Source organism: Pelobates fuscus, chromosome 7 (assembly GCF_036172605.1).
Source record: "Pelobates fuscus isolate aPelFus1 chromosome 7, aPelFus1.pri, whole genome shotgun sequence".
NCBI lineage: Eukaryota > Metazoa > Chordata > Amphibia > Anura > Pelobatidae > Pelobates > Pelobates fuscus.
In genome coordinates this window covers 11,807,797-11,830,707 of record NC_086323.1, presented here as the reverse complement: position 1 = coordinate 11,830,707, position 22,911 = coordinate 11,807,797, and the positions used below count along the sequence as shown (strand labels likewise).

The following is a 22,911-nucleotide window of genomic DNA, read 5'->3' as shown; positions in this document are numbered from 1 at the left end:
AATTATCCAGAGGTGTCTTGTCCTATCTCGTTGACTGGAAGGGTTATGGTCCCGAGGAACGTTGTTGGGTTCCTGCTGACCGGGTCCATGCGCCCCGTCTTATCCGGTCGTTTCACAACCGCTTTCCTCTTAAGCCGGGTCCTTCCCGCCCGGTGCGCGGTCTTCGAGTGGGGGGTACTGTTGCGGTCGCCGGCCCGCCGAGCCTCACGGTCGTGCCCGACCGGCACGACCGCTCCGACTACACGAGCTTACCTGCTCGTCGGCGAGCCGGGAACCGCGCACATAGTTCTTCCGGGCATCGCGCCCGGATCCAAGATGGCGCCGACCGCGTGGTCGCGTCTATTACCAGCCCCGCCCCCGAGAATTATACCAACGTGTGCGTGACGTCACGACGTCAACGCACACGCACGTTTTGGGGTCAGAGGTCGCCCTCTGACCAATCATAGCCTAGAGAGGGGTATTTAAACCCCTAGCTTTCCCCATTACTTTGCCATGTCGTGATTTCAGTTTCCTGGTTTCCTGAAAGTGCTATTCTCGTGTTTCTGATTTCCTGGTATCCTGATCCTTGGCGTTTCCCTGGTTATTCTGATCTCTGGTTTCCCTGACTTGGCTTGTTTATGGGTATTGAGTATTTTCTGGCTTCCTTGACCTCGGCTTTCCCTTTGACCATTCTCTGTCTCTAGCGTATTAGTCCGGCCATTCTAAGGACCGGTTTACGCTCTTTCCTATTATTTTCCTTTTCTTACTTATGTATATGTTTACATAGTTTCTGCGTGCTGGACCACATTACTAGTCGTGACACCTCCATGGGTGAAGATGGATTATTTTTTTTTGCGCTCGGGTTTTTTATTTTATTTTTAGTTCGACGGCTATGATGGTTTTTTATTTGCCCTTTTTTGGGGCTGAAAAATGAAGATTTTAGAAAAAAGAAGACGTCGAATGGTAAGTTTAATTTTACTTTACAGGTTAGCAATTTTATTCCCCCCTCACTATTTTTTAGGGTGAGGGGGGTAGGTAGGGGCATTTTTTATTTGGGTGGGGGGTGGGTGACTAGGGGCTTGGGCACCCCTAGTCACCTTGATGGGGGGGGGAATTTACTTAGTGCCCCCACCCGCCGCCCAGGGGTGGGGGCGGGGGGAGGACAGTAGGGCTCCCCCCATTATCGTTATGGCCCCCACCCGCCGCCCAGGGGTGGGGGCCGGGGGGGGGGAGGACAGTAGATCCCCCCCCCTTATTACTATTATGGCCCCCACCCGCCGCCCAGGGGTGGGGGCCGGGGGCTGGAGGACAGTAGGTCCCCCCCCTTATTACTATTATGGCCCCCACCCGCCGCCCAGGGGTGGGGGCCGGGGGGGGAGGACAGTAGGTCCCCCCCTATTACTATTATGGCCCCCACCCGCCGCCCAGGGGTGGGGGCCGGGGGGTGGAGGACAGTAGGTCCCCCCCCTTATTACTATTATGGCCCCCACCCGCCGCCCAGGGGTGGGGGCCGGGGGGGGGAGGACAGTAGGTCCCCCCCCCTTATTACTATTATGGCCCCCACCCGCCGCCCAGGGGTGGGGGCCGGGGGGTGGAGGACAGTAGGTCCCCCCCCCCTTATTACTATTATGGCCCCCACCCGCCGCCCAGGGGTGGGGGCCTGAGGGGAGGACAGTAGGTCCCCCCTCATTCCCATTATGGCCCCCACCCGCCGTCCAGGGGTGGGGGCCGGCGGGGGAGGACAGTAGGTCCCCCGTCCCCCCCTTATTACCCTTTTTTTTTCTTCTTACAGTGAGCAGCCACAGGCTGCTCACTGTTTAGTGGACATGCCCCTACTCGCGATATAGCGAGTAGGGGCATTGGGGAGATTTTAATCTCCCTTGTGCTATTATGGGGGTCATATTGACCCCCATAGAGTGAGGAGGGGACCTGGGGGGCTTATGAAGTGGTGGGGAGCACTGCTCCCTGCCGCTTCTGTCTTTACATATTACAAGGAGGGAGCTGCACGCCGGTAGCTCCCTCCTTGTAATAAACCGAACAAACAAACGAACACTGATACACAGTGTTAGTTTGTTCGTCTGATTTTTTCTATTCATTCATTCGTCTGTCTGATGAATGAATGAATAGGTGAAATTCCCGTTCGCATGTCCAGATGTTTCACTGGGCATGTGCGGGAATCTCACAGTCTGTGTAGTGTGGGTAGATGACGTGTCCCACAGGGACTTCACCTACCCACACAAAGATGGCGGCGCCCTGAATATAGATCGGGGCAGAAAATAAAGAATAAAAAATAGGTAATGTGGGGGGCATAGGGGCATTTGGGGATGACTAGGGGGTCGATTGGATGTAGTTGAGGCGGGAGGGGGGTTAAAAAAAAAACGGAATTCGGCATGACAGTGCCGCTTTAAGCATCCTGCAGTGATGCCCCTAAGTTTACCCTTGTCATACAGTGCTGTTCATTGGAAGCTTATTTTCTGCATAAATATTAATTACTGTTATTGGTTCAAACTAAATAAGAAACAACAGAAACTATATATACAGTGACAATTACAACTTTAATATAAAACAGTGAGACAATTGTGTGCAAGTTAAGAATTATTTAGAGAACTTTCCTTAAGTAGGAAATATGCCCCAAAGATTTCCTCAGATCTTCAGATACAAATGTAAAACACATAGGGGTAATTCTGCTAAAAAAAAAAGCACACCACAACATTAAACATAAACATTTTAACTTTATCTTGCATTTGCAATATATTTTGCACTTTTCCCTTTCATAATACAGTTGTGCTCAAAAGTTTGCATACCCTGGCAAACATTGTGACATTTTGGCATTTATTTTGAATATTTGACTGATCATGCAAAAATGTATTTTATTGAAAGACGGTGATCATACGAAGCCATTTATATAAATGGCTCCTTTCAATTCATAATGATAACAGAAATCCCCCAAATCATTGTTAACAGGAGTAGTCAAAGAAGATTGGAAATTAGCAAATGTTGTGCCAATTCACAAGAAAGGTAATAGGGAGGAGTCGGGCAACTATAGGCCAGCAAGCCTAACTTCAGTAGTGGGGAAAGTAATGGAAACCATGTTAAATGATAGGATTTTTGAACATCTAAAATCACATGGATTTCAAGATCAGAGACAACATGGGTTTACCTCAGGGAGATCATGCCAAACTAATCCTTTTGATTTTTATGATTGGGTAACTAAAATAATGGATCAAGGTGGTGCAGTAGACATTGCTTACCTAGATTTCAGTAAGGCTTTTGACACTGTTGCACATAGAAGGTTCATCGATAAACTACAATCTGGTTTGGATTCCAATATTGTTAAATGGATTAGGCAGTGGCTGAGTGACAGGCAACAGAGGGTTGTAGTCAATGGAGCATATTCAAACCTAGGTCTAGTTACCAGTGGGGTACCTCAGGGATATCTGTACTTGGACCCATTCTCTTTAATATTTTTATTAGTGATATTGCAGAAGGTCTTGATGGTAAGGTGTGTCTTTTTGCTGATGATACTAAGATATGTAACAGAGTTGATGTTCCAGGAGGGATAAGCCAAATGGCAAATTATTTAGGCAAACTAGAAAAATGGTCAGCGCTGTGGCAACTAACATTTAATAATGGTAAGTGCAAGATACTGCATCTTGGACATAAAAATCCATGGTGTGAGTATAGAATATTTGATAGAGTCTTAACCTTAACATCTGATGAAAAGGGTTTAGGGGAAATTCTTTCAATTGACTTTAAAGTAGGAAGACAATGTAATAAAGCAGCAGGAAATGCTACTAGAATGCTTGGTTGTATAGGGAGAGGTAATAGAGATAGACCGATTATCAGTGGTCGATATTCCGTATTTTGGCAAATGTCAGTATCAGACACTATTGATACCAATATTGCCGATAATGTGAGAGGCAGCGGTGGTCCAGTGAATGCAGGGCCGGCCGCCTTAAGGCGCACCGGCTGTGGGGGCGTAACAATCAAGTGACTGGCAGGAAGGAAGCGCACAGCGCTCCCACTACCAGTTATTCAGTGTAAAGTGGACGAGCAGAGCAGACCGCGGTACAGGAGCTTCCTTTTCCTGAGGTGAGGTGAGAGGAACACTTAATAGTCTTGAAAGCAAAAAAATATCTGACTGTCATGTGTATTTTGTGCATTTACCACTTAAAAAAAAGATTTGCAAAAAAATAAAAAAATTATAAACATGCTCAGTTAACAGTAGATTTGAGTAGAAATTGTTTCTTTTTTTCAAAACGGTAAATGTACAGAATATTGGTAAGTTATCGGCTATTGGCCTGAAAGTCAGGGCCGCCATCAGGGCATGACAACCGTGACAATTGTCACAGGCCCAGCGGCCCTGGGGGGCCCGGCCGCCCTGGCCCCACCTGTATCAGCTTAACTGCCGCCGGTGCATCTGCACTGGGGCCCACACGCTGATGGGGCCCATCAGGTGGCCCAAGCATTTAGGGCCACCCAACGGGCCCTATTATCTTCAGGGGCCCGGTCAGCGCTGTAATAGCGCGACCGGGCCCCTTTAAAAAAAAAAAAATGCAGCCGAAAAGCAAGTGCTGCTGGGAGGGAGTGGCGTCCGGTCACTTCCTCCCTGTTTACTCCGCGCGGGAAGGAGGAGAGAAAGGCCGCGAGGAGAGGCAGCCGGCGCACATCATCTCCAGCCACCCTCCTGCGACGAAATGGTAAGGAAGAGAGGAGGGTGGCTGAATATGAGGTGTGTGTATGTATGCCAGTGTATGTATGTATGCCAGTGTATGTATGTATGCCATTGTATGTATGCCAGTGTATGTGTGTATGCCAGTGTATGTATGCCAGTGTATGTATGCCAGTGTATGTGTGCCAGTGTATGTATGCATGCCAGTGTATGTATGTATGTATGCCAGTGTATGTATGTATGCCAGTGTGCCAGTGTATGTATGCCAGTGTATGTATGTATGCCAGTGTGCCAGTGTATGTATGCCAGTGTATGTATGCCAGTGTATGTATGTATGCCAGTGTATGTATGCCAGTGTGCCAGTGTATGTATGTATGCCAGTGTATGTATGCCAGTGTATGTATGTATGTATGCCAGTGTATGTATGCATGCCAGTGTGCCAGTTTATATATGTATGCCAGTGTATGTATGTATGCCAGTGTATGTATGTATGCCAGTGTATGTATGCCAGTGTGCCAGTGTATGTATGCCAGTGTATGTATGTATGCCAGTGTATGCCTGTGTGCCAGTGTATGTATGTATGCCAGTGTATGTATGCCAGTGTATGTATGTATGCCAGTGTATGTATGTATGTATGCCAGTGTATGTATGCCAGTGTGCCAGTGTATGTATGCCAGTGTATGTATGTATGCCAGTGTATGTATGTATGCCAGTGTATGTATGTATGTATGCCAGTGTATGTATGCAAGTGTATGTATGTATGCCAGTGTATGTATGCCAGTGTGCCAGTGTATGTATGCCAGTGTATGTATGTATGCCAGTGTGCCAGTGTATGTATGCCAGTGTGCCAATGTATGCCAGTGTATGTATGTATGTATGTATGCCAGTGTATGTATGCCAGTGTGCCAGTGTATGTATGTATGTATGCCAGTATATGTGTGTATGTATACCAGTGTATGTGTGTATGCCAGTGTATGTATGCCTGTGTATGTATGTATGCCAGTGTGTATGCCAGTGTGTGTATGCCACTGTGTGTGTATGTATGTATATATCAGTATGCAGTATGTGTATGTATATGTATGTTTGTCAGTATGTATGTCTGCATGTATGTGTGTGTCAGTATCTCCCTATGCATGTGTGTATGTCTGTTTCAGTATTTGTATATGTTAGTGTGTGTGCATTCCTGTGGGCGGTATTTGGAGGCGGGCCCTGCGGGCGGGCTTGAAGGGGGGCCCAGACCTTGAGCTGTGTTAGGGGCCCCAAAATTTCTGATGGCGGCCCTGCTGAAAGTTCACAGATTATCGGTATCGGCTCAAAAAAATCAATATCGGTCGACCCCTAAGGGGTATAAGCAGTAGAAAGAAGTAAGTGCTCATGCCATTGCACAGAACACTGGTGAGACCTCATTTGCCGTATTACTGCAGTACATAGTACTGGAGACCATATCTTCAGAAGGATATTGATACTTTGGAAACAGTTAGAGAAATGCTACTAAACTGGTTCATGGTATTTCTCAGTATGTACCATTGGGTAATAAATATAAAAGAAACTAATTAAAACCAATGTGGCTTAGTAGAGAAGTAAAACAAGAGATTAAAAATAAGAAAAGGGCATATAAAGCATTTAAATCGGACAAATCAGATGCATGTTATAAAAGAAAAATGATAGCTAAAGAGAGCAAAACCAACCCCAAAGCATTTTTTAAGTACATAAATTCTAAAGAAAACAAAAATGAAAGTGTAGGTACACTAAAAACTGAAACGGGGGTGTTAGTTAATGAAGACCAGGAAAAGGCAGGAATTTTAAATAAATATTTCTCCTCCGTATATATTAAGGAAGAACCCATGGCAATAGATGTGCAAATGATTGCTACTAAAAACTTGCAGAATAATTGTAATTGGTTAACTCAAGACAAGGTGCTGCAGCAACTAAAGAAAGTTAATCTAAACAAAGCTCCAGGGCCTGACTGTGTCCATCCACGAGTACTTAAGCAACTAATTGTAGAAATAAGTGAACCTCTGTTTTTAATCTTTCAAGATTCTTTTCTTTCAGGAAGTGTTCCGGAGGATTGGAGGAAGGCAGATGTGGTTCCTATATTCAAATAAGGTTTCAAAATCCTTGCCTGGAAATCATAGACCTGTGAGCTTAACTTCTGTGGCTGGGAAAATATTTGAAAGGTTATTAAGGGATAATATTCAAGAATTCCTTGAGAAGAACATGGTTATCAGCAAAAATCAGCACGGTTTTATGAAGCACAGGTCATGTCAAACTAACTTTATTGCATTCTACGAAGAAGTGAGTAGAAGTATAGATCAGGGTGTTGCAGTGGATGTGATCTATTTGGACTTTGCCAAGGCATTTGATACAGTTCCACACAATAGATTAGTGTTCAAACTCAAGGAAATCGGTCTAGATGAAAATGCTTGTTCTTGGGTAGAACATTGGTTTAAAAACAGAGTACAAAGAGTTGTCATTAATGGTAAATTTTCAAGCTGGACAGAGGTGGCAAGTGGTGTCCCTCAGGGGTCTGTTCTGGGACCCCTTCTATTTAACATGTTTATAAATGATCTTGAAGACAGCATTGAAAGCCATGTTTTAGTGTTTGCAGATGACACAAAACTTTGTAAAATAATACAATGTGAGCAAGATATTACTTTGCTGCAGAGGGATTTAGATAGACTGGAGCACTGGGCACTCAAATGGCAGATGAAATTTAATGTTGAAAAATGCAAAGTTATGCACTTCGGCGTAAAGAATACACAAGTAATGTATACCCTTAATGGAAGCGAATTAGGGATGACAACACACGAAAAGGACTTGGGAATTGTTATAGACAACAAACTATGCAACAATGTGCAATGTCAATCAGCAGTGGCCAAGGCCAGTAGGGTATTGTCATGCATGAAACAGGGCATTCATTCTCGGGACGAGAATATAATTTTGCCTCTTTATAAATCACTGGTAAGACCACATATTGAATATGCTGTGCAATTTTGGGCACCTGTTCTAAAGAAGGATATTATGGCACTAGAAAAAGTGCAGAGGCAGGCTACAAAATTAATGAAAGGAATGGAACATATCGGCTATGAAGAAAGGTTAACAAATTTAAACCTATTTAGTTTAGAAAAACATTGCCTGAGAGGGGATATGATAACATTATACAAATATATTCGGGGCCAATACAAACCATTGTGTGGAAATCTATTGACAAACCAGGACTTTACATAGGACACGAGGTCATGCGATTAGACTGGAAGAAAGAAGATTTCGTCTAAGGCAAAGGAAAGGTTTTTCTACTGTAAGAACAATGAGGATGTGGCATTCTCTGCCTGAAGAAGTGGTTTTATCAGAGTCCATACAAATGTTCAAACAGCTACTAGATGCATACTTGCAAAAACAGAATATTCAAGTATATAATCTTTCAATGTAGGGTAATAACTGCTTGATCCAAGGATAAATCTGACTGCCATTCTGGGACTAAAGAAGGATTTTTTTTCCTAGTTTGTTGCAAAATTGGAAGTGCTTCAAACTGTTTTTTTTTTGCCTTCTTTTGGATCAACAGCAAAAAACTAATGTGAGGAAGGCTGAACTTGATGGACGCAAGTCTCTTTTCAGCTATGTAACTATGTAACTATGTATAACTTGGAGGAAAGATGAAACGGGGGGATATAACAGAAACATTTAAATACATAAAGGGAATCAACACAGTAAAGGAGGATGCTACATTTAAAAGAAGAAAAACTACCACAACAAAAGGTCAGTCTTAAATTAGAGGGGCAAAAGTTTAAAAATAATTTCAGGACGTATTACTTTACTGAGCAGGAATAGCCTTCCAGCTGAAGTGGTAGAGGTTAACACAGTGAGGGAGTCTAAGCAAGCGTTAGATCGGCATGAGGCCATCCTAGACTTAAGATAAGGCCAGGGACTAATTCAAATATTTAGAAACTTGGGCTGACTAGATGGGCCAAACAGTTCTTATCTGCCATCACATTCTATGTTTCTAAGTAAATGACCCTGATCGAAAGTTTACATACCCTTGAATGTTTGGCCTTGTTACAGACACACAAGGTGACACACACAGGTTAAAATGGCAATTAAAGGTCAATTTCCTACACCTGTGGCTTTTTAAATTGCAAAAAAGTGTCTGTGTATAAATAATCAATAAGTTTGTTAGCTCTCACGTGGATGCACTGAGCAGGCTAGATACTGAGCCATGGGGAGCAGAAACTAACCGTCAAAATACCTGCGTAACAAGGTAATGGAACTTTATAAAGATGGAAAAGTATATAAAAAGATATCTAAAGCCTTGCAAATGCCTGTCAGTACTGTTCAATCACTTGTCAGGTAGACCAAGAAAAATTTCAGCCACAACTGCCAGAAGAATTGTTCGGGAAAGAAAGAAAAATCCACAGGTAACCTCAGGAGAAATACAGGCTGCTCTGGAAAAAGACGGTGTGGTTGTTTCAAGGAGCACGATACGACGATACTTGAACAAAAATTAGCTGCATGGTTGAGCTACCAGAAAGAAGCCTTTACTACGGCAATGCCACAAAAAAAGCACGGTTACAATATGCCCAGCAACACCTTGACACGCCTCACAACTTCTAGCACACTGTAATTTGGAGTGACGGGACCAAAATAGAGTTTTATGGTCTCAACAATAAGCACTATGTTTGGAGATAGGTCAACAAGGCTTATAATTAAAAGAATACCATCCCCCACTGTGAAGCATGGTGGTGGCTTTCTGATGCTTGGGGGAGGGGCATGAGCTCTAAAGGCACAGGGAATCTTGTGAAAATGGATGGCAAGATGAATGCAGCATGTTATCAGAAAATACTGGCAGTCAATTTGCATTCTTCTGCACGAAGGTTGCGCATGAGACACTCTTGGACTATCCAGCATGACAATGACTCTAAGTACAAGGCCAAGTTGACCCTCCAATGGTTACAGCAAAAAAAGGTGACGGTTCTGGAGTGACCGTCACATTTTCCTGACCTTAAAGCGGCACTGTCATGGCCGAATCCCGGTTTTTTTTTAACCCCCCCTCCCGACTCCACTACATCTAACTGACTCCCTAGTCACCCCCAAATGTCCCTAAGCCCCCCAGATTATCTATTTTTAATCATTATTTTCTGCCCCAATCTATATTCAGGGCACCGCCATCTTTGTGTGGGTAGAGGAAGTCCCTGTGGGACACGTCATCTGCCCACACTAGATAGTGCTGTGAGATTCCCACACATGCCCAGTTAAACACTTGGGCATGCAAACAGGAATTTCATCTATTCATTCAATAAATGGAAATATCAGACGAACAAACAAACACTGAATATCAGTGTTAGTTTGTTCATTCAGTTTATTACATGGAGGGAGCTACCGGCGCACAGCTCCCTCCTTGTAATATGTAAAGATAGAAGCGGCAGGGAGCAGTGCTCTCCACCACTTCCTAGACCCCCCATGTCTCCCCTCACTCTATGGGGGTCAATATGACACCCATAACAGCATAAGGGAGATTAAAATCTCCCAAATGCCCCTACTCGCTATGCTGCGAGTAGGGGCATGTCCACTAAATAGTGAGCAGCCACTGTAAAAAAACAAAACCCTACTATCCGGCCCCCACCCCTGCGCAGCGGGTGGGGGCCCAAAATAACAATAAGGGGGACCTATTGTCCTCCCCCCCAGCCCCCACCCCTGAGCGGTGGGTGGGGGCCATAAAGATAATGAGGGGGAGGACCTACTGACACCCCCCCAGCCCCCACCCTTGAGCGGTGGGTGGGGGCCATAAAGATAATAGAGGGGGGACCTACAGTGGCTGCTTGGTTAGATTCCAAGCCCACCAATCAGAGTGTTATGAGTCAAATTACACAGCATTGGAAAGTTCTTTGGAATTTTCCCACGCCGTGTAAAATGACAAAGAGCACTCTGATTGGCTTAAACCAACCAATCAGAGTGTTCTTAGCCTAATTGCAGAGCGGGCAGGGCCTTATAAGAATTATTTATTATGAACATTTTCCTAGAGGATATGGTGGAAAATAGTGTAACAGAGACACTTAGGTAAGTACCGTGTCTTATTCTATGCAGGTTAGGTACAGTATAAGAGTGGTCTGAGATGGGTGTGAAAATGTGTGGGCATTTATACTGGGTTGCTAATAGTTAACAATTTCCAATCAAGAGTTATTCGGAAGAGATAAAAATATATTGAATGATGCCCTGAGAGAAGAGCTAGCATGAGTAGTATGCATGAATAACGTTCCCTTCAATAGAAGGAGTGGCGTATGGAGGGGCTTAATAGCCAACTCTAGAAGGGTGATACTCCTAACCATGGGGATGGGGGGTTTGGGTACCTGTTGATGGTATTCCAGATTTATATGTGGGAGCAAACCGGCCTTGTGCGTATCCTATCATTGAGTTTGGTCATATCACAATGGTCTAAAAGGTTTTCTTGAAGCAAAATACGTAGGCAGTTTAGAGCGACAGAACAGAACCATAATAAAAACAATAAACACAGAAACATTTTCCTGTCCCCTTTTTTATTTTTCCCCTTCCCTTCCCTTTCCTTTTTTTTTTTTTAATTCTTTATTTTTGCGTGCCAGGGTTAACAGAAAAGTATACATCGCCACAACAGCGGTGATAGACAATATAAAGACAGGTGTTACATCGTTTTGTTATGGTTAGCGAGGAACTTGCACATTTTTATAATTTGATACGGAACACTTATAAAAGGTATAGCACCCATGTGCGTCTCCCGGTTGGAACAGACATTTTAACAGTAGCCGGTGGGGAGCTTCATAATTTCAACAACAGCAAAGAGAACCAGCATTCGCAGTAAAGCGAGCGACACATGTTGGGTGTGCTTAAATAAAATATGGTCTGCTACACAGGGGTAGCTAAAAAAAGGTGAGCGTCGGGAAACAGACCATGTAGTGTTATCCCCCATAGAGGGTTAGTGACCCCATAGGGTGTTTGCGAGTTGCTTAAGTTTTCTTGGGGGAGGGTAATTAAAGTACCTGTGGGGCATTTCTGGCAGTGACCAGGGCGCTAAATGATTATCTGGGTGGGATTTTAAGCAGGGTACCTACCGGAGGTTGGGGTCGCCGGTAGTGTGTGGTCATATGACTCAGCGGGGGTTAGCTCTGATTAGCCTAGTCTAGGAGTGAGCATAGAGATAAAATATCTCAGTAGCTGGGCAAAAACAATAAAGCACGTCAATAAGTGATGGTCAATTAAAAAACAAACAAACAACAATTAAAATAAACATTAGACTGTAGAAAGTAACAGCGGTGGTGTAGTTGGGTATGTCCCGTATTAAAGAGAGGCCTTCTCGGCCAGGTTGTCTCCCTGTCGGCATTCTCAGACTTGGAGTCAGGTTAAGTCTCTGGACGACAATGAAGCTTGGGCCGTGCGGGGTGTAAATTCCGGGATTGTGGCTGGGTTTAGGTGAGCTAGTCCTGAACCAGAGGTTGTGCTTGGGGTTAGGATTCCCAGCTTACCCAGTTGTTCTTCCAGCTCCTTCGAGGTGCCCGCACGGAACGTTTCTCCTTTTGCTTGGAATCGGACTGTTCTTGGGTGTCCCCACCGATAGGAGATGTTGTTTGCTCGCAGGAGCTGCAGAAGTGGACGCAGGGAGCGGCACCATGCTAACGTGTTTCTGGTGATATCTGGAAAGATTTGCAGCGTTGCTCCTTCAAAGTCCAATGAAGACTTCTCTCTCACCGCCGTGAGGAGTAGGGCCTTATCCTGCAGGGATTGGAACCGCACGATGAGGTCTGGCGTTGCGGTTGTCGGTGCGCTCGTGGGCTTCTGCAGGCGAAACACGCCATCGAGCTTAATTGCCTTCGCTTGTTTGTGAGGGATGAGTGCAGCAAAGAATCGCCGTAGGAAATGTGGCAGGTCAGAAGTCTCCAGCATCTCCGGCACCCCTCTGATCTTGAGGTTGTACCTTCGTCGCACATCCTCCATAGCGTCAAGCTTATTCATGGCGGTACCTTGTGCCTGCTCCAGTTCTTCAATCTTCTTCTCAGCCCTGGTTAATCTCGAGTCATGGGCACTGCGCGCCACCTCAAGCTGGGCGATCTTTGTTGTAGCGCCTTCCATGGCTTTTTGGATGTGGGCCATGTCTCCCGCTATGTTGGCGCGCAGCTCCGCAAGCATTGTTTTCAGCTGAGCGGCGGTGACTGGTTCTCTATTTTCTGGGTTGCTTGTTCTGGGACCCGTGCGAAGTCTGAGGGCAGCTCCCTCCTCTGGCTCGGCATAAAAGTCGTCAGATGAGTACGAGGAACCTTCCTCGAGGGACGCCATCTTGTCCCATGCGGCCTTCTGTGTGTTGCGGAGCATCTCGCCTATGTCTCGGCTCGGTATGCCTATGTCCGCTTTAGGCTTTTTATTTTTTCGACCCATAGTGGTGTGGGTGCTTAGGGCAGGGTGGGTAGTCCGTTTGTTCGCCAGGTAGCCTTAGAAAAATAGCCTTTTAGGGCAAGTTATAGCAGAGCTCGGAAAAGTGTGGCCGCTCTGGTTCGCTGCTAGGCTCCGCCCTCTCCTTCCCTTTCCTTTTTAAAAGAAAACAAAACAGAAAAAGAACAGAAAAAGGAAACAAGGTATTTCAGGGTGGTTACCAGCCAATGTTAATAGGTGAGTTTATCACTAGCGTTAGTCAAGTGACCGCTCTGTCCTTGGCATGAATGGTACAACGGTGGCTGGGTCCCATGGTGGGGTGGCATGGTGGTCAGAAGTGGCAGCCGACACTTCCTTGATGCCCAGCGCTGACAAGATTGTATGTGCTTCAGCGCCATTGGTGAATTTGTGAGTTGTCCCGCTGTGAGTGAAGAAAAGGGCTTTTGGGTCCCCATCTATAGACCACCCATGCCAAGTGTAGGCAGCTGGTGACTGCGTTTAGGGACCTTCTCCATTGTAGTGTGGACTTAGTTAGGTCCTGGTAGAAGAATAAATAAAAGTGGTGTTTTACCCCTCAACGCGGTCATGATATGTCCCTTATCTTGGGATACTGAACAGCAAAGAATGACATCTCCAGCAGCAGGTGCTGCAGTTTGCGCCGGTGTAGGAAGGCAGTAGATCCCAGCGAGTACGTTTTTTGTTGCTGTGACAGGTAGTAAAATTGAGGCCAGGAGTCGCCACCATATATAGTGTGGCAATTCGTCCTTTGTGATTGTCGATGGTACGCCTCTGATCTTCACACTGATGCGGCGGTGTCTGTCTTCTTGTGCTGAGAGTTGCACGAACAAGGTTTGTTGATTAGTTTGTAGTTGGAGTATGGAGTCCTGCATTGTGGACATCTCATCCCGGATTTCCCTGACATCCCCCTCTGTTGCCTTAATCTTTTCTGATACCTGCTGCATACTTGTCTTGAGACCAGGCAAGTCAGTGGTCAGCAAGCTCTGGATTTCCTGCAGCATAGTTTGTAAGTGTTTTGGGTCCTGCTTAGTGCTAGGTTCTGTACCTCCAATTGCTGCTGTGGTCGGCTGTTGATTGCCTGCCTGTGTGGATTGCGTTGGTGAAGAGGCCTGAGGTGATATGTAACAGGCTGTTGAGCCGTCCATGGCCGCTATCTTGGTTGGGGCTTTCCGCTAAAGCAAGGTTCCAATAACTCGCTGGTCGGTCGAGGTACCTGGCTGGGGTCTCTGGGATCGGAGCCCCATTGCTGGTGTGGCGTTAGCGGGCTGGTGCTGCAGCGTGTCTACCAATCTATTGGTGTAGGCTCCACTCAGGAACTGCTCCAGACCGGGGATTGTCTGTGTCAGGTAGGCCCTGGTTCTGCATTTCAGCTTTGCCAGCTTCTGGGTATACAAAAATGGCATCGAGTGGTGCTGCAGGAGTCCCTCTACCTGGACCCGATGTTCAAGAGACTGGCAGGGTTCGCAAAGTGGGATAATGAGTAGATTGTGTTGGAATATCGGGAGCTGCCAGAAATCGCGTCTGGTCGGTCTCCCTGTCAAACTCCGCCGCCCGGTATGCAAATTTTAAAGGACCACTCTAGGCACCCAGACCACTTCAGCTTAATGAAGTGGTCTGGGTGCCAGGTCCTTCTAGGGTTAACCCATTTTTTCATAAACATAGCAGTTTCAGAGAAACTGCTATGTTTGTGAATGGGTTAAGCCTTCCCCTATTTCCTCTAGTGGCTGTCTCACTGACAGCCGCTAGAGGCGCTTGCGTGATTCTCACTGTGAAAATCACAGTGAGAGCACGCAAGCGTCCATAGGAAAGCATTATGAATGCTTTCCTATGTGACCGGCTGAATGCGCGCGCAGCTCTTGCCGCGCGTGCGCATTCAGCCGACAGGGAGGAGAAGAGGAGGAGCGGAGGAGGAGAGCTCTCCGCCCACCGCTGGAAAAAGGTAAGTTTTTACCCCTTTCCCCTTTCCAGAGCCGGGCGGGAGGGGGACCCTGAGGGTGGGGGCACCCTCAGGGCACTCTAGTGCCAGGAAAACGAGTATGTTTTCCTGGCACTAGAGTGGTCCTTTAAGCACAACTGTATATGGTCCATTACACAGAGAGAGAACACGGATTTGGAATACTGGAAGACACTTTCATTAATTGGAGAATCACTCAGAAGGCTTGATTTTGGCATATAAAGTGTAAGTGGCCAATTAGAAAAACATATTTATTTCAATCTATACACAGTTATGCCGTGCTCTTCTAGTTTCCTCTAGCAGAATTGCCCCTATGTGTTTTACATAAATAAGAAATGAGACAGTGTTTGCTAGCACTACACAATGATTACTTGATGCTACTGAATGATATGACTGTTTGACAATATTGTCTTGCAAATATTTTTTTCACAAAAGAAAAATATGTATAAAAAAAAAAAAATGCAGCTAATTAGTTAAGCCAAAGCTATAAAATGTTAAATAGTATGCTGCTGCCTGGAGTATTACTTTAAATCTGCTACCAATGACCCCAATTACTCTGCCTCTATGCATTGTCTTTGGTCACAAATCCCTATTATCATGGGATGCACCTCTTTTGCATTAAAGTGTGCTGCACTGGTTATGGTGCCAAGAGTGCCATGTTGCCTCCTCAACATAAGAAGTTTAAAAAAAAAAGAAGTTATTAATATATCAAAAAATATCAACATTTTAATATATTTCTAAAAATTTTAAATCATTTGAAACGTTTAGCCAAAAATATTAAACTGTGGCCTTGTTTGGTAGAATTGTAGCCAGAAATTCTTAATATCATTTACAGACAAACACCAGACAAATGCATTGTACAGATAATACATTATCAATGTACTTTGCTGAAAAGGTAAAGCTGTGCAAATCACTTAAGACCTGTACATCATGTGCACACTGTAAATTCAGGGGAATATATAGCTTCCCTCCATGGTGTCACAATGTGGTGGGGAGACTTTTCAAATTATTATTATTATTATTTTATTATTTATATAGCGCCATCAGATTCCGTAGCGCTATACAATGGGGTTGACTATAACTATAACAAACAGGATGAAGACAGATGGGGATGGAAAGCTCTTTGCACAGTAAACTACGCAAGTGTGTTAGTGGTTATGGTGCATAGAGTGTCCAATTAAGAGTCCATTATATATTCAATTTCAAGATATTTTTTTATTTATAATTCCAGGCAAATATTTCACAAGGGTCTCTGCAGATTACCTTCCAAATACCGTGTACTGTATGCATCTTCAGGAAAAATGCCACGTAGGTACGTAATGCAAGACACCGAAATAGCCATCATTCTTTTTACAAACACTAGAGACTGAGCAAGTGTTTCTATTTTATCTGGAAACAATTCGGTCCACTATCAAACAAAGAATGTAAGCAAAGAAATGTTATTTTAGAGACACACATATAATTGGACATGGGTGTACTTTAACTAGTCACATTCAGTTTTATGCTTAAATTTCACAATTAAATTACTATATTTATGTTTTCATTTTTGTCTAATGTCATTCTGTCACCTCAGATCAGTTTTTTAATTTAATTGCTATCTTATGCTGCATTGGTTTTTACGTCCCATAAAATCTATGTTCTAGTTAACCATGGCGGCATTAAATATGAGTAGCCCCTTCCCTCTCAGCAATAAGGACAGGATAAACTAAAGAGTTTTACCAATCTTTTTCCTGTGATCTCAGCAGGACACTTAGACAGGGATTAATATAACTTTAACATGGATTAATTCTGACTCCCTAGCTGACCTCAAACTTCAGGCAGTTTTCCCAGCCTGGAGTTCAACGTCTCTCCATCTGGAAGCTCCAGTGTGTATCCCATGCTTGTAGGACATACTTCCTGGAGGCTTTGGCATGTCTGGGCTTCTTCTCCACCACAGTCTATGGCAGTAGTGCTGTTATAACACTAGGAGTCTGGCCTATCGAACTGTACATATCAGTGACATCTGACGCTGATAAGAGATTAAATAAAGTTTTGTCCTCTCCTGTTCTGGCAGAGAAAAGCTTTTTCACACATGTACAAAGTGCAGACAATGATTGGCCTAAAAAAGGCTTGGAGTTTAAAGGGATAAATTACTTTAGGTTTTTTTTGCAGCACCTAGCCACACCTCCCCGTCTGTGACTCATATCATATATATATTTAAAAAATGGTTTCATTTTTAATCAGTTTCATATCTCCCACTTTATTAATTGAACTTTAGTACATACATGACCATGTTGCAGGCTCTAAAAGGCAATTAACAGAGCAGGAGATAAGACATTCTAACTTTAACACACATTTTAAGTAAAAAGGCTAAAAAGAATTAGAATCTTTTTCAGAAAGTGTGTATGGAGGCTGTGTGAGTCTCTACTAGGGCTGCATAAATAAAGACATTTTACTCCTAAATGGCAGAGAAATGAGACTGGAGGAGCATGATCTCTGTATTGAAACCACTTTTTTAAAGGACCACTATAGTGCCAGGAAAACATACTCGTTTTCCTGGCACTATAGTACCCTGAGGGTGACCCCACCCTCAGGGTCCCCCTCCCGCCGGGCTGGATGGAGAGGAACGGGTTAAACGTACCTCTTTCTACAGCGCCGGGTGGGGAGCTCTCCTCCTCCTCGGCTGAATGCGTATGCGCGGCAAGAGCCGCGCGCGTATTCAGCCAGTCTAATAGGAAAGCATTTACAATGCTTTCTTATGGACTATGGCGTCTTCTCACTGTGATTTTCACAGTGAGAAGCACACAAGCGCCTCTAGCAGCTGTCAATGAGACAGCCACTAGAGGCTGGTTTAACCCAAATATTTACATAGCAGTTTCTCTTCAACCCTTCCCCCTCCCCCCCCATTTAACTGCCAAGTTTCCCCTAAAGATGGTTTCTGTATACTTCACCACTATCATGACTAACCTAAAGCATATGCCATGAAAAATATACCCCTAAAGCATATGCCATGAAAAATGTACCAAAACTTGCAGACCTCGCTTGCCAAGTACCGCACTAAGAGGTGTAGGGGGGCATACCGCACACCTAACGAACCACTTTTTATATTAGAACATACAAGCCCAATGATGAGCACGCATCCAAATGTCTATTAATGCTTGCTCCTACGCTCATGTTGACGTTATACGATGTATAATGTATGAAAGACTGTCTAATGTCTGCACAAATATCATGAATTATATTACAAAACTTTTAAGTATACATACCCGTTGTATTTCTCTGATAAAACTCCAATAAAAAATTATATATGGAAAAAAAAGGAAATGCTTGCAGGGACATGCTATAGACACCAGAAACACTACATTAAGCAGTAGTGGTACTGGTGACTATAGTGTCCATTTAAGTATTTTTAAAAGCATTCAAAGGGAAACTCCAGTGCCAGGAAAACAATCAGTTTTCCTGGCACTGCAGGTCCCCTCTCCCTCCCAATCCATGGTTGCTGAAGGGGGATTGTCCCACGTCGCTGCTTCTTCCTCCTCTGCATTACGTCGGCCGGTGGGAGAGACTGACCCCGCCCATCGGCCGGGGAGACCTAATGCGCATGTTTTTATAAAAAACTGCAATAATTACACTTACAGGGTTATGGGTAGTGGGAGTTGGCACCCAGACCACTCCAATGGGCAGAAGTGCTCTGGGTGCCTGAAGTGTCCCTTTAAAAGAGTGCATGAGTGTCACTGAAGGGTTTAAACAGTCACTCAAGGTTTAAACAGAGTCAAAATAGCTCCTGTGTCCCTCAGTCCTCAGACAACCTGGCCATTTACAAATACATGGTGAGCCTATCTGGTTGTTTGTATAGGATTTACCTCATATAAGGTGGACCACAGCACCACTCCAATAGGTGGTGACAGGTTAGAGTTTGAGTCCATACATGGATTTGTAATCCGATTTAGATATGGGACTCTCTATGCATTGGTGCACTCTCCCTTACTACACATTTGGTAATCAGTAAGGGAGAGTGCACCAATGCATAGAGAGTCCCATATCTAAATATATATAGTAAAATAGCAGGAATATGTTGTTACCCCTGTCAGCAGCAGGGGCACATTAGGATTAATTGTTAATTGTCATTAACATGATGTGCAACATATTCCTGCTATTTTACCTGAGGAAGCAATTGTGAGGCCATGTCCAGTCCCAGCAGCAGTATTATGTGAGAACTTTTGTTGAAGTTGTCCCATTTGACTACACCAGTAGCACGTATCCAGGGGTTCTACTGGCCAGTTAAGCACAGTCCTGGCCATAAAACTGCCAGTAGATGGAATCTGAGGTGGGCCTGGTTGCAGTGCAGAGGATACTCTAGTGCTCTGACAATTGTCCAGTTATTAATCTGCCAGTGACAACCTCTTTTACTGTGAGGGTTTTGGTGTCTCATCCTTTGCACTAGGACAACAAACTGGATTCCTCCTCCACTGTGGACTCTTGGCACCCTACCACCAGTTTAAGTCTGTTTGGTATAGTCTTTTACAGATTCCAGAACTCCCGCCAATAGAATTATAGAATAATAGCACACTGGCCTAAAAGTATTTCTTTCACACTTACATAGACCTTGCTCAGGTAATTTGAAACAGCCTTGTAGTCTTCAACAGCACGGGCAGCGCGTTTACCATCCAGGAGGGTGACCTCGTCCTCTGGGTTAATTCCATGAAGGGTACAGTACCAATCAAAACTCTGCAGGATTGCGTCAGCAATTATGTGATTTTACGTAGAAGATGCCATGACATGGGTGTGGCTTTGTGACATAATTTAGAAATGGGCAGGGCTACAGCATCTAGCATCAGAAAAGCAGGCAGAAGTGTCTGAGTATGTGTAACTGATATTGTGCTTATTTAGGGACGTAGGGGTACCAGGTGAGTGGTGTAGCCAAAAGTATTTATCTTTACACCTTCTTCCAGGCAGGACCCCTCTGCCTGTGCTGCCTCCATGTACTTTCTTTACAAGGGATCCATGCAGCCAGAAAGCAGGTCCTAAAACTCTGCATTATAAAACAAGAAAAACACATAACAGGCGATACACATTTTATAGCCAGAACCTGTGGACTGTTTTTTTTGTTGGTTCACTTATTCCACATGGTACAGGTCTTCCATTATGGTTACAAAAAGCCCATAATAGTAGAAATCGGAACTTGAGAGTTATAAATACTTATTAACAAATTGAAACTGCAGCCTACAATTTAGATGTAGAAAAATCTTTATTGTATTAAAAATGTATATAACAAAAAAAAAACACATGTAGACCGTCCTTACCTCTCGGACCTAATATGTTTCATGCTGGAGCTTGCAGGTTCACCTTGCCTACAGATCACTAAAGGTCCACATCTTGGATATCAGCGATCCAACCCTGACAAGAACCATACACCACTTTACAAGCACTAGTTACTCTTTGATAGGGCCCCGCTGCTTACCTCACACTCTCTTGCTGCGTCTTTCCCCTTGTTCCACGAGGTGCAGCACACTCAGCAGCTCCATGTGTGGTGTTTTTCATAGACTGGTCCGAATGGTGCTTCTCTTGGATGACTAAGGTGGCCTTTGATTCTCCCTTGCGGTCAACCTCCTTAGGTGCCCTTGCGGAATGACTTGCTAGGCGTGTGCCCTGAAGTACATCAACCTTAAAGGTAAATAGCCACTTGAAATCATGGGGGAGTGTCTATGCTGTGAGGGGTATGTCTCTCTTCCATCTATATATTGTCCAGTTGCCCAGTCCTCCGTGCTCAGTTGTACTGTGCTCCATTAGCACTTCTACCTCTGTCCTTACTAGTTGACTCCTGTTACCTGATTTCTGCCTGACTCACCGCTTAAGAACCCGTGTACCAACCTTTTGCTATCCTGACTACGTCTCTGCCTTTCCCCAACTGGTACGCCGCCTTGGTTTTACATTTACTGCCATATAACCGCAACTTGAACTCCTCTTACAATACCCTGACTCTCTTCCACCAGTAGAAGTCTTTCTTCCTGTGATTACTAAATTTAATTTAAACCAAAAAGTTGTTCTTCTATCTCTATTTCCTGATACCTCCACAGGGGAAGAAAATCTATGGCATATCTTGGCCTTAGTCCAATGCCTTCAGATCTTTATTTGTAGAACGTCAAATTGTCGGAAATCTTCTCACCGCTTAGTCCTGCCTTTTGATTCTCATAAAGGAGAATCTGCTTCTGTTTCCACTTATAGATCTTGGATTGTCGCCATTATTGCAAGAGCTAACCCATCCAAAGGTTTTCCAGTCCCTAAATATGTGAAAGTACACTCCACTAAACCTGTCTGTATCTTGGACAGCTGCATCTCCAGGAAGTATTAGTCATGATTCATCCTGGAATTTACGGAACGTTTAGCTTCTTTTGATGATAATTTTGAACGTACATTATTTCCAAATGCATATTTGTGTTCAGAATAACATGTTTTTGCATATAGCACTGTTTTCCCTCCTACTCTCATGTAAATGCTGCCATGGTTAACCAGGAAAACAGAAAATGTATACAAATTTACTGTTATTTTCTTTTCATGGTTATTTCCCATGGCAGTATATTTAGTTCCCACAAGTTATCTTTTTTTTGTCTCCGGATCAAGAAGCTAGTCACCAGACTTGTGGTGGGAATCACACACAATATACTAACATGCAAATTTCAATTAATTATCTTGACCTGATTGCTGAGAGGCGGCAAGCTACCCATATGTAAATGATGTGGTGGAAAATAACAAGGAAAAGAAAATGATGGTAAGTATGAAGCTGTTGGTATTCACAAGCCAAAGCTGCTAGCTGTTACTAATCAGTAACAAATATGTGATAAGTAAATAATACGCCAAAATAAACTATTTAGTTACAAAAAATGTATGGTGATAGTTGGGGAACCAAATAGCAAAATTTTGTAATGGGATCAGTTCTACTCTACTTCTTTGGAAGATGGGTGGCCAGATGTTAGCTCCACAAAATGGTGTAAAATAATGAAAATTGCACAACTCCCACAGCTGGAGAGTCTATCTATTGACACCAGAAACAGCTGCTGCTCATACCTGCTTTACCCTGTAAGTATGCTTGAGCAAGGAACTTGCCACCACGTATGTCTAAATATGCAAGTAGTCATTTCCCCACCAGGTCAACCATTCTGCATAAATAGTTTTAACCTCAGATTTATAATACTAAAGCGGATTGGTATGTATAAAGAGAGTGAGAGAAGATAAATTAAGCAAGAGGAAAAAGCAAGTAAAGAGTCATACTAAATGAAACTTAAGGAATAGGCAGAGAGTCTTATCAGCATCTTACCCCACATGTTTCTTGGATCTGAGGAAATCTTATCTTTTGCAGGGCAGCCATGGCTTTGTACTAATACAAACGGCCTGTAATACATCAAAACAAAGAAATAGCACTTTGCAAGTATAAATGACGTCAGGTACTATGTAAAAGGATTCAAGACTGGCATGTTTTTCACTACTGCCACAGAAATAGATGCTGATGCTGAAATGTTGATGTACATGACAGTGCTGTTGAGCTGTTACTAGGAGATTGGAACTGGCTTGGGATTGGACATGAACAAGTTCATGAACTGCAAAACAGTGGGAAACTGGAAAGGCATATAGGTAGAGTGAGAGAAGAAATCCTGTCAGCCTGTTCATTGGACAAGAGTGTCATGGACAAAACCCCTCCACCCAGTGGCGTACACACAACCCATGGGGCCCCGGTGCGAAAACTGATCCGGGGCCCCCCTCTCCCCCCGCGCGAGCGCTTACTCTGCGCAGGCCGGGGCCGCAACACATGGCGGCGGGCACCTGGTCGCAGGGCTGCGACCCGTGCGACCGCGGTATGTATGCCAGTGCATGCATAAACACATACACTTAAAGGACCACTACAGACACCCAGATCACATCAGCT

General features: G+C 44.2%; 1 protein-coding gene across 1 annotated transcript in view; it reads right to left on the bottom strand.

The window, feature by feature from the left end:
- LOC134569100 (HORMA domain-containing protein 1-like) overlaps window positions 1-22,356 on the bottom strand; it is an 83,414-nt gene extending 61,058 nt beyond the window's left edge. Inside the window, exons 1-2 of the mRNA XM_063428002.1 lie at window positions 22,306-22,356; window positions 16,275-16,419 (exon numbers count right to left, since the gene is read on the bottom strand). Of these exons, the coding sequence (XP_063284072.1) occupies window positions 16,275-16,419; window positions 22,306-22,356 (196 nt within the window). The remainder of the gene's footprint in view (window positions 1-16,274; window positions 16,420-22,305) is intronic.
- Between the last annotated feature and the right edge of the window lie 555 nt (window positions 22,357-22,911).